Source organism: Mastigoproctus giganteus, unplaced genomic scaffold (assembly GCF_048544385.1).
Source record: "Mastigoproctus giganteus isolate SK-2022 unplaced genomic scaffold, ASM4854438v1 scaffold_16, whole genome shotgun sequence".
In the NCBI taxonomy this organism is placed as follows: domain Eukaryota; kingdom Metazoa; phylum Arthropoda; class Arachnida; order Uropygi; family Thelyphonidae; genus Mastigoproctus; species Mastigoproctus giganteus.
The window spans coordinates 637,432-650,566 of record NW_028328293.1 but is presented as its reverse complement, the minus strand read 5'-3'; the positions used below and the strand labels follow the sequence as shown (position 1 = coordinate 650,566).

Sequence of the window (13,135 nt, the reverse complement as noted above, 5' to 3'; positions counted from 1 at the left end):
TACACTTCAAGAAACTGTGCTCTGTGCAAACAGAGCAAGGTTTCTTAAATATTTTTTTGATTTCTCAAATATCCACCACCAATTCCTGAAATGCTCATCTCCAAGTAACTTTAATGGGGATGAAGGAAACTTACTTAACTTCAATCCTTCTAAAAATTAGCCGTGTTATTTCTCAAAAAGTCTGCTGCTCGTATTCTAGACAAGATAACATATCTATACTAGAGATTACCATGACCTGATTTTATTTGATATAAACATATCACAAATATTACCTACTCTGCATAAAAAAAGAGAAAAGCTTTTGCCTTTACTTTTTTTCTAAACAGCTATTTACTCTTTACAAATCTCAAATTCATCCTACCATGGAACGTTTCCCATAACTGGGGTAGTGCTCCCCCCAAACTCCCAGACTATCCAAAAGAAGGCAGTTAAGTTAATCATGACTTCCAAATTCTCTCTCCAGTTTTCATCACATAGAGGTTCAGTTGCTGCTGCACGCCTTTTCTATAGACATTTTCTCAAGCACTACTCTTCTGAAATGACATCGCTAATTCACCTCTCTCTTCTAAACCAGTCTGACAGATGTTTCAACTAGACAACATCCAAATTCACAAAACAAATTTTTTCTGTTCCTGTTTATCCTTTCAGGCTTCTGTCCTTTGAAACAAATTTCCTTGACAGGTAATTCTTTAAAATTACCATCTACAAAAATTCAAGCGCAATGCCAACAAGCATCTTCTGTCTTCTCAACCTTTATCCAGGTAATAATAGCATTCATATTTGGGATTATCATAAAAAAAAAGTCTGAAAAGGAATCTTTCAATTAAAAAATTACTTTTTAAGATTTTATTTTGGAAATTGGAATTCTATTTCAATGAAACCTTACCAACAGAACTTGGATTAGCTATAGGTGGAGGAGGGAGGCCTTGAGGTGGTGGTGGTGGTGGAGGTGGAGGTGGGGGATGAATAGGTGGAGCTACATGCTGTGGTCCTCCAATCGATGGTGGTGCATCTGCAAATAACTGATGAGGTCTATCCGCATGAGAAAGTGGATTTTGTGCAGCTAAAAGACGTTCTGAAAAAAGAGAACAGACATTATTAATATTTAATTCCATTATAGCAAAAAGTTAGTTGTCTGAACCTCTAGCATAAGTGCAAAGATGTAATTATAACATAAAATAACATTCAGAAATTATTATTATTATTGTTGTTGCTCATATTATTTCAATCTGATGGGGGGAATCCAATCCGTGACGTGTACTGCTACCAAGTACACAGGGTGGTTGTAATGTCTGGTGTTACTGTTGGTCGAGGAACTATGACTATCTTACAGGTGTTCAGGATTGCAACTTTCTGGAGTTCCTTGCAGGTATTCTCTGGGAGATCTATTGCTACTAGGCTGCTACGTAGGGTCCTTGGCACCATACTGGTGTTTGACACGATAATCGGGATGGTCATTACTTCTTGCATATGCCACATCTCCTTAACCTCATGTCTCAGGTTCGTGTACTTCCTAATTTTTTCCACATGGGTTTTCTGGACATTGCTAGTGTTGGGAATCACTACGTCAATCAGGTAGGTAGCCCTTTCCATCTTGTTCACAAGGGTTATGTCCGGTCTGTTGTGCGGGATGGTCTTATCCGTTATTATGTCACGGTCCCAGTACAGCTTGTGGGTTGGGGTCTCAAGTACTGCCTGGTGTTCGTACTTGTTTGTTTGTTTCTTTCTTATTTGGTTTTTAGGAGCATTAGCAACTAAGGCCATATTGCTCTGGAGATATGCGGTGGTCATTCCCTGACCTTTCTGCATCCTCCATATTTGGTGGTCACGGGCTCAAACTCCGGTCTAACCAAGAAGCATGTGCTATGCACTGCTGATCCTGTCCACCTGACTACAGAGGCACCAGGTTCGTACTTGTAGTATGGTACACTTTCTTTGTCATCCTGCCATAGCCGAGTGGTCAGAAGCAGGAGTGCAGTAACACACGCTCTTTGAGGAGACCAGGGTTCAAGCCCCTGACTGCTAAATACGGTTGATCTGCCAACCCGCACTGGACCAGCATGGCAGATTATGGTCCATTTCCCTCAGCATGAATTGTTGAGGAGGCTTCCATCCTGCAGTGGGTTGATAATGGCTGCAGTTAACCTTAACACTTTCTTTGGTCAACTGGCATTTCCTTGCTAGCTTCTGCTGCATTATCTTGGCTACCTGGTCGTGTCTACGAGTGTACTCAGTCTGGGATAACCTTGCATCCCGCAGTGATGTGTTGGTTAGTTTCTGAGGCCAGGTGTCATCTGACATTCCAGGCTCCTTTGTGATGTATTTTTATGGTTTCTGATGTTGATTACCTGGTCTTGGATGGCCAGCATGAATTCTTCAGTCTTGGGGAAGAGCATCCCACTTGTGAGCCATACATTGGAAGCAATGTGTTATCAATGTGATCTTGATGGAGGTCACTGTAGTGTCTGCCATGGAGTGTCTTCTTTGCCCATCTTTCTAGCTCCGTTTCTTGTGCCGCTCGGGCGGGAGGGGACTCCTCGCTTAGGTTGAGTGGGGTATACCACTTATCTATCTTTCTTATGGCTTGGTGGAGTGGTGCTGTGTTGTTCTTGGAGTAATCCTTCAGGTTAACTATCGCTGTTTTCTGTTGCTCTATCATTATCTATCAGGTCTATCAGACCCCTTCCTCTCTCTTTCCGAGCCACCCGAAGACAGCAGTCTCTCCACTGCTGACTTCAGGTGGTGTTGGCGGCTCTTGGTCATCATTGTCCTTGTGTTTCGCATGATATCCTCTAGCTCGGTGTTAGTCCAATTTATGACCCCAAAGGAGTATGTTAGTACTGGAGCTGCATAGGTATTTATAGCTTTAACTGTTTCCCTCCGTTCAATTTTGCTTTCAGCAGGCTTCTGAGTCTCTGACAATATTTTTCAGTCAGGCACTTCATGAGTTCCTTGTGCTCTAACTGCTGGGTTTGCATCATCCCTAGATATTTGTAGGTCTCTCCTTCTGTCATAGCTTTGATCTCTTTATCGGTCAGCAGCTGGTAGCTTCGGCAGACTAATTTTCCCTTGTGCAATGTGTGGGTCTTGCATTTGTCTAGACCAAATTCCATCCTGATGTCCTTGCTGAATTCTTCAGTGATTTGTAGTAGTTGCTGGAGTTGCTTCTTGGTTGCTGCATAGAGCTTGATGTCATCCATGTACATCAGATGGGTGAAGGTGTAGAGATTCTTTCTTCCTTCTTTGAGGTTATATCCATACTTGCTGCCATCAAGCATGGTGGATAGCGGGTGAGTGCTAGACAGAACCACAGTGGGCCCAGAGCATCTCCCAGAAAGATTCCTCTTCTGATGGGGATTAGGCTAGTTGTGATGTTCTCGACCTTAACGGTGGTACTCCATTCCGCCATTGTTGCTCCTAGGAAGTTTGTCTCTATCGGATTGACCTTATAGATCTTCAGGGTCTGTATTAGCCAGGTGGAGGTACGGAGTCGAAGGCCTTGCAGTAATTGATATAGGCCATGTATAGGTTGTGGCGCTTCTTGCACGCTTGCTCCATAACTGCAGTATCTATGGTTAATTGCTCCTTGCATCTTTTCTGCTGTTCAGCCATTATGTTCTGACTCTCTATGTGGTCCGATATCTTCTTGGTTATGCAGCTGTTCAGGACCTTGTACATCATTGGGAGGCAGGTGATTGGCCTATATATCACCATGTTTCTTGTATCTTCGTCTTTAACTTTCAGATATGTGACTCCTTCAGTGAGAAACTTTGGGATTGTCTCTGGGTGCCTTATCATTCGAGGAAACTGCTCTGCTAGGTGCTTGTGTTTGTGCAGATGAGCTTCTTGTACCAGTAGTTGTGGATGTTATCAATTCCTGGGGTTCACCAGTTGTGGGTGTTCCCGATCAACTGTTTTACTACTTCTTCTTGAATCGCCCACTCTCTCATCTCTTGTATATCCTTAGTTTTCTTCAGTTCTACTTCTATCCAGGGGGCTCTCCTGTTATGTCTTACTTCACTGTTCCAGATATTTCCCAAGAACTCCTCAATCGTCTTCTTCTAGGGTGGTCCATTTCCTGCTTTCTCGTCTTCCCCCAGTTTCTTGTAGAAGGCTCTTTGGTTCTCATCGAAGATTCTCTTATTAGCGTTACCCTGAGAGAGAGAGAGAGAGAGAGAGAGAGAGAGAGAGAGAGAGAGAGAGAGAGAGAGAGAGAGAGAGAGAGAGAGAGAGAGAGAGAGTATGGAATCACCAAGAAAGAGAAGAATGATGATATCCAGCTCAGGACCTGGGTGTGCCAAGCCCATACTCACCAGACGTGAGCCCCTGAGGTTAAATCATATCAAACCATGGAGAAAAACAACGAAGGATGGGCATCGTGATATTTAACTATAAAATATTATAAATATATGTAAACTTAGTTAGCCATGAAAAATTTCAAAAACATAAACATATACTTATATATATATAAAAGCTCTTTACTGCAAAAACCTTTGCAATAACCCATCAGAGCCATAGGGATTTTACAGCAGATATTGTAAAAATAATAACACAAATAAAAGGAAATAATAAAGGTAAAATTAAAATAAATAAGTACATTAAAATTAAATGTGGAAAATTAAAAGAGACAAGGCCTACATCAAGATATCTGGCCTTGATAGAATACAGTGCTGGACTCAGACAGTTTTTAAATTCTGTACAGTGGGATCAACTGACGATATTACCAACAGTAAATTCTAAGTGGGAAGCATTCAAGGAATTAATCGTGGATGCTACTAAAAGTTTCATACCTATTAAAAAATATTGTTCAAGGTTTAGAGGGGCTTAGAGGGGAACAGGTATCGTGTGTTATCAGACACTCAGCCTAAAACACTGATGGATCCAATATCTTTCTATTACAGAAGATTTAGGAGAAGTCCGGTTGGCCTGCCTCCCTAAAATCCACTCTTCTCATGCACACCTTCTCGATGGTAAGCCCTGTTACGTCACTTGGTGGCAACGTATGTGTAGAGTGGTTCTCTTCAAGACGCCTGGTCAGAGTGAAGAGGAAAAGACCAAACCCTCCAGCATATGACAGCACAACAAAACAAATGGCCCTTAGTACCCAGCAGCTTTCACTCCCCCTCTTATGGCAGCGAGAGGATGAGAGTGGAAGCAGAGGGTGTTAAGAATCTCTGGGTACGACTAGGCTGCCATGCACGGAAACTGAACTTGGACTGTTATAACGTAAGATCACTCATCGGTGAAGACAGGATATTAGAGCCAGAAAAGAAATTAGAAAATGTCAATTGGAATATCATCGGTTTGGCTGAAATAATAAGAAGAAATCAATCACTTATTTGTTTATCAAGTGGAAATCTGCTGTACACCAATGGAAACAGTGAAAGGAGTGAAGGTGGAGTTGGGTTTCTGGTCTATAAAGATTTAAAAAACAACATTTTGGAATTCAAAAGTACATCACCAAAGGTGTCAAGACTAATACTCAAAATTTCTAAGAGGTACAAGCTAAAGGTTATAATGAGTTATGCACCAACATCGAGCCATGATGATGAAGAGGTTGAAGAAATGTACACCGAAATTGAGAGTCTTCTAGATGAGCAGAAAACCCACTACGCTATTATTATGGGGGACTTCAATGTGAAGGTTGGAAAAAGACAAAACAGTGCAGAAAGGGGAACTATAGGAAATTTTGGAATTGGTGACAGAAATGAAAGAGGCAAAAGACTTGTGGAATTTGCAGAATCTCAAGGATTGTCAGTAATGAACACTTTTTTCAAGAAAAGGGTGAACAGAAAGTGGACATGGAAGCATCCAAATGGATTAACAACTAATGAAATCGACTTCATCCTCACTAACAGAAATTATATTGGGAATAATGTTACCATCCTGAATAAGGTAAATGTTGGAAGTGATCACAGAATGGTAAGATGTACACTTGATATAGATGTAGGAAAGGAAAAAAACTGACTCGAGTAAATAATACAAAGGTCTTTGAGATAACAGAACAGGAGAAAAAACAGTATGTACTGGAACTTAAGAACAAGTTTGAGCTTCTGCAGATTGCTCAGGACCAAGATATCGACGAGGAATATTACAACTTTCTGAAAGTGATAAAGCCCAAGAAACCTATAGGGAAAAAGAAATCCAAAGAAGAAAAAATTAGTAAAGAAACACTTGATGAACCGAAGGCGAAAAATGAAGAGCAAGATAAACACTGTGAAGGAAAATATTGACTATACTGAGTTATGCAAAGCCATTAGAAAGAGACTCAGAGAGGACATAAGAAGATTTAACACAAGAAAAGTAGAACAAGCATTAAGGGAATACAAAGAATTTAAATCAGCAGCCACGAGCAGTAATACAGAAAGACAAATGATACTGAAACTGAAGAATAGCAAAGGAGTACTTATAAACAGCAGAGAAGGCATAATTCAAATAGCAGAAGACTACTATAGAGAATTATACAAGGAGCGAGGGAATAATGCCAGCGGTGGGGAAGATGGATTGCAAATTAGCAACACATACGACACATACCCGATATTCTTCCTGATGAGGTAGAACATGCATTGAAGAAAATGGAGAATCAGAAAGCACCAGGGGAAGATGAAGTTACTGTAGAGTTGTTAAAATTGGGAGGAAGAGACATAACACAAAAACTGGCAAGGCTCTTCACAAAGTGCATTAGAAAAGATGTGACGCCTAAGCAGTGGAATAATGCAATCATAGTTTTGTTGCATAAGAAAGGAGATAAATCAGAAATTGGAAATTATAGACCAATTAGCTTGTTATCCCACATCTACAAGTTGTTCACAAGGTCAATACTAACAGATTAGAAAGAATACTTGATGAGAATCAACCGAAAGAGCAAGCTGACTTTAGGACAAGATTCTCAACTATGGATCACCTTTACGTAATATCACAGCTAATGGAGAAAGCAAATGAATATAAAACACCATTATGCCTGGCATTTTGGGATTATGAAAAGGCATTTGACTCCATACAGAAAAAGGCAATGTTTCGGGCACTGGAAAGACAAGACATAAATACTCCACATATTACGATTTTGAAGAAAATATCCATATTGCTACCTCCTTTATTAGACTAGAAAAAGACAGTAGGAAATTTAAAATCGAGAAAGGAGTTCGACAAGGTGACACAATATCTCCAAAGCTGTTTACTGCTGCCTTTGAGGAAGCTTTCAGAAGATTAGACTGGTCACAGAAAGGAGTCAATGCGAACGGAGAGTACCTAAACAATTTACGATTTGCAGATGACATTGTGGGCATAAGCCACGATCCCAAAGAATTGGAGGAAAATCTTAAGCAGTTAGGCACAGTTAGTAAGGATTTTGGACTAAAGATGAATATGGCTAAAACAAAAGTAATGATGAACAAGTATGCCACAAAAATGGAAATAATGATTGGAGAAGCAGTAATTGAAAAGGTGGAGTCATATACTTATCTGGGACGTTATTAGCTGTAATAATGATAAATGGCTGGAAGTCAAGAGAAGAATAAATTTTGGATGGATAGCATTCAGAAAATATAGTGACATACTGACTATATTTTCAGTATGTTTGTCTCAGTGTATCAGTCCCTGTTTGTCTGAAACGTAAAATAATGAACCAATGTATACTCCCCACCATGACTTATGGAAGTGAAACTTGGGCACTCACCAAAAGAATGGAAGAGAAGCTGAGAACTACACTGTGAAGAATGGAACGAATTATATTGGGAATCAGACTGTTAGATAAGAAGAGAAACATATGGATTAGGCAGCAAACTCAAGTAAAGGGCATTCTTATCAAAACTAAAGAACTAAAATGGTCTTGGGCAGGACACAGCTCGAAGACATGATGACAGATGGAATAAGAAAATAACAGAATGGTAACCAAGAGGAGCTAGAAGAAAACCTGGAAGACAAAGGCAGAGATGGACAGATGAAATTCATGAGTTCGTTGGTAGTAAATGGATGGCCAGTGCTCAAAACAGAAGGAACTGGAAAGTTGCTGGAGAGGCCTTCATCCTGCAGTGGATTGAAAATGGCTGCTGATGATGTTCAAGGTTTAGGCCTAAATTGTTATCAAATGAACTAATGAGACTCATAACAGAGAAGAAAAATGCATGGGACGCATATAAATTATCAAGCGACTCAGAAGCCTATGGCAGATATAAGCTAGTCTGTAATCAGGTCACAAAGGAGGTTAGGCAGGCGAAGGCAGATTACAAGAAATCCTTGGCAAAAGATGCTAAGAAAAACAGAAAGGATTTCTTTACTTATATAAACTCTAAAATGATGGGGATGAATCTGATTGGTCCACTTGACATCGATGGTTCGACTGTTGATGATCCTGCTCAGATAGCAAACAAACTGAATGAGTATTTTGCATCTACATTCACACATGAGGAATTATTAAGGTTTGAAAATGGCAGAAGGTTATCAAATTGTAGCAGGATACTTAATGATTTTGTAATAACTGAAAGCAAAGTGGAGGAGAAATTGTTGAAGTTAAACATAAGAAAAGCACCTGGGGTGGATGGCACCATCTATCCAGTTATATTAAAGGAGGCGGCAAAGAAACAAAGCAAACCCTTAGCCATAATTATGAGAGCATTCTTGGACTCAGGGGAGGTTCCCACGGACTGGAGATGTGCAAATGTATCCCCAATTCACAAATGGGGATCAAAGGGTGACAAGTAATTACAGACCAGTTAGTTTAACTTCTGTTCCAGGTAAAATAATGGAGTCACTGGTTAAAGATGCATTGCAGGATCATCTAGACAAGACTGCAGCAATAATTCAGACATAGCATGGGTTTGTTAAGGGAAAGTCTTGTCTGACAAATTTCATTGGTTATTATGATGTGGTTACAAAGGAATTGGATGCAAAAAATAATTTTGATATCATATATTTGGATTTCAGGAAAGCTTTTGACACTGTTACGCATGAAAGACTATTGTACAAATTGGAGCAGAATGGTATTAAGGGTAAGTTGCTAGAATGGATAAAAGGATGGTTCAGTGGGAAAAGACAGAGGGTGGTAATCAATGGGTGCTGCTCTTTGTGGACTAATGTTATTAGTGGAGACCCGCAGGGTTCTGTGTTGAGTCCACTGTTGTTTGCTGTTTTTTATTTGGTTTTTAAGAGCATTAGCAACTGAGGCCATATTGCTCCGTGAATATGCGGTGGTCATTCCCTGACCTTTCTGCATCCTCCGTATTTGGTGGTGACGGGCTCGAACCCCGGTCTAATCAAGAAGTGTGTGCTACGCACTGCTGCTCCTTTCGACCTGGCTATGGAGGCGCCTTCCACTGTTGTTTTGTATATTTATCAATGATATTGATGAAGGTATATCAGGCTTAGTGTCGAAGTTTGCAGATGATACTAAGGTTGGCAGGGTTGTTAATGATAGTAATGGCAGTGTGCTACTACAACGGGATCTAGATAATTTGGGCAGATGGGCTAAGAAGTGGCAACTGAAGTTTAACCTTAACAAATGCAAAGTACTGCATATGGGTGGATGTAACCCGAGAGAAAAGTACCAACTGTGTGGTACTACACTTAAGGTGGTAGAAAATGAAAAAGAGAGATCTGGGAGTAATTGTGTAGTCAGATATGAAGTTTTCTGTGCAATGCAGACTGGCTGCTACGGCAGGTCATGGGGTTTTTTCAATGATATCTAGGCATTTTGCTAGCAGGGAGGTGATTGTCCCTCTGTATAAGGCAATGGTTAGGCCACACCTTGAGTACTGCGTACAGGTCTGGAGGCCTCATTTTAGGAAGGATGTCGATTTCCTTGCGCATGTACAGAGAAGGGCAACAAGATTGGTGAGGGGGAATGAAGGGATTCTCTTACCAAGAGAGGCTTAAGTTCTGCAAATTGCAGTGGCTGGAGAATAGGCAACTGCGCGGTGATCTGATTGAGGTGTATAAGGCCTTGAATGGGTTGAGCATGCTGAATTCTGATGGGATCCTTCCACTTGTTCAGATTACTAACCCAAGGGGGCATAAATCCCAATTAAGAAAAGATAGATGTAGAATAGATGTGCGGAAATTTGCCTTTAGCCAGCAGGTGGTTAATTGCTGGAACAAACTTCCATATGTCGTGGAAGTTGATAGGTTGAATAAATTTAAGGAGGAACTGTACAGGCATTTGAAGGGAATGGTGTGTTTTTTTTTTTTTTTTTTTTTGGCTAATACTTTCTTTCTTGCATCACATACCACTACTTACTACTTAGAATTATACACTATATCACAGACAGGTTTACCAATGCAATGGGCCCAATATAGACAGATTAAGGCCTGATGATCATTTAATTTACATGGTTGCAAGTTGAGCATCTCTCTCTCTCTATTATCACTAGCAAATTTATAAAAGTCACAGTCAAGAGCTTGGCCTGTTGGTAGTATTTGTGTTAGGAGAAATCCTCTTAAGACCTCAAGGTGCTGCTTGCTAGCTCAGAGGGCAGATTTCAACCAAAGATTTGACTTATTCTCCACTCAGTGGCTTCCCAAACATCAGGAAAATCAGATCACCAATGAGAATTTTAATGGTTGTGACCATATGTGCATTATCAATTTTGTCATTTAACCTCTGATCAATAGCTCTTGCTACTGACTTCATTCACTGTGCCAGTAGTGCAAATATGCATCACATTCGTTTGTGTGGAAAAAGACACTTTATTCCTAAAAATACTTACTGAAGAAAGATACTGAATCAAAATCTATAAAAAAATATTATAAGTTACACTAAAGGCCATAGAAAGTACTCTTGAAATAATAAGTGGCAGCAAACCTTTTAAACTAGGATCATTATTTCCTGTACACTAGTTTTACACAGTTGGTTTTAGTTGGTGTACTTCTTGCCACTTTCTTCAGTTTATACTTCTGCCAGCCACGTAACATTCCATATTAGTTCATTTAGTCCATTTTCACTTGATGGCATTATTTTCAGATGTACACATAGAGGGTAAGACAAAAGTAATTTCACAACTTTAAAGGTCTGTAAATGTGTTCACTAGTCAACACGTGCTGATAATGGTAAATACAGATATGAAGTTAGAGTTTTCATGCTCATCTGTTACTGATTGCTGAAATAGCTACTTGTGTTGCTGCAGTGTAAACAAAAACAGTGACAAATGCAGAGAGAGAGAGAGAGAGAGAGAGAGAGAGAGAGAGAGAGAGAGAGAACAAGAAGAAAGAGCAAAATGCACTCTGTGGATGGAAGTAACAGTTTACAATGCAAGTTAAGCAGAAATCTTTTTCACACAAGGTTCAGTTCAACAAAACTCAACAGAACAAACATTTACTCTGACATAACTGATAACAATGAGACTTTTGTAGTCATCACACGATCTGTACACCACAGTCCAGATGGCCTACTGTAAATCAGGAAAAACTGTTGAGAAAGGAGCAGCTTTATCCATAGTCCATAGAAATAAATGTACTGGGCAACACAGAACTTGGTATACTGCAAAAAACAAAGGAGAGTGCTGTATAAGAAGCTGCATCTGAAACCACGATGCAGAGGTCAAGCCATTATAGCTGACAGCAAAATCAGACATCAGACATTCTGCATAGACATGTTTACAAAGATGGCAGTCCTTCTCATCTTCTACCTAAAACATATGAGTATTTTTGTGGAGATAACCTTTCATAATAATACTTCTCTATTGGAGCAGTGCCTTTTATTTATAGTAGTGCAATACCAAGATAACTCGTGACAAAGTTTGTCTACAATATGAGATTGATGCAAACCCAGTTTTCTCTTACCAATTTACAGAAAAAGGCAATGTCTGACTTGTATAATAACTTTATATAGCTTTTGTAGCTTGAAACTTTTGCCCTAGACTGATTTGTGTCTACCTCGCTTACTGCACCACTTCACATACTGTTAATATATCTTGTCACTGGATTGCTTACCTACTGATGAGATCCCAAAAAGGATCAAAACCCAGGTATGGGAAGTGGCATACTTATCATAATTATGATAAGTGACATAATTATCCATTGGAGGAGTGCCTTTTAGTTAGAATAGTACAATATCAAGTCAACTTGTGGTGCAGTGTCTCTACAATATGAGATCAATGCACAAAGTAGCTTGTTTTTTTGTTTGTTGTTTGGTTTTTAGGAACATTAGGAACTAAGGCCATATTGCTCCAGTGATATGAGGTGGCCATTCCCTGACCTTTCCGCATCCTCCGTATTTGGTGGTCACAGGCTCAAACCCCGGTCTAATCAAGAAGTGTGTGCTACGCACTGCTGCTCCTGCCCACCTGGCTACGGAGGCGCCCACAAACACAAAGTAGCAATAAATATATTTGGAAGCTGCTCATAGCTTTGTACAGAAAGAGGCCATGCCCAATATGTACAATATTTCTTTATGTATTTTGAAAACGAAACGCACAAGGCATAATCCTTATGGGTTTTGATAATGAACTATATAGTATCGGTGTAAATACACCATAGTTAACCCATAAACTTGAACTACGTATGTAGCGTAGAAGGCATCGTTTTAATTGTATCTCATTATTGTGGTTGCCTTCACAACGAGATAGCTGCTATTGCATTACTTCAAATAAATAATGCTTCTTTAGTAGAGAAGACTACTGTTATTTATTTTCAGCGATACCACCACCCAGACGATCGTTTCGAAGCTATTGGGCTTCATCATCAGTGGGCGGGCAGGTACCCAGGTAATGCAACAAGCCATCACAGTTGCGAAGTTATATCCACAATATGAAAGATGCCAAAAGGGTGTGGTATTAATGTATTCTTAAAACGAAATGCACAAGACATAATCCTTATGGGCTTTGATAATGAACTATATAGTATTGGTGTAAATACACCATAGTTAACCCATAAACTTAAACTATATATGTAGCGTAGAAGGCATCGTTTTAACGATGGCTTGTTGCATTACCAGGGTACCTGCCCGCCCACTGATGATGAAGCCCAATAGCTTCGAAACGATCGTCTGGGTGGTGGTACTGGTGAAAATAAATAACAGTAGTCTTCTCTACTAAAGAAGCGTTATTTATTTGAAGTAATGCAATAGCAGCTATCTCGTTGTGAAGGCAACCACAATATGAGATACAATTAAAACGATGCCTTCTACCCTACATACGTAGTTCAA

General features: G+C 39.9%; 1 protein-coding gene across 1 annotated transcript in view; it reads right to left on the bottom strand.

The window, feature by feature from the left end:
• Spx (Spliceosomal protein on the X) overlaps positions 1-13,135 on the bottom strand; it is a 232,782-nt gene that overhangs the window by 60,860 nt on the left and 158,787 nt on the right. The window contains exon 6 of the mRNA XM_090389423.1: positions 887-1,075. Coding sequence (XP_090245549.1) covers positions 887-1,075 — 189 coding nt within the window. The remainder of the gene's footprint in view (positions 1-886; positions 1,076-13,135) is intronic.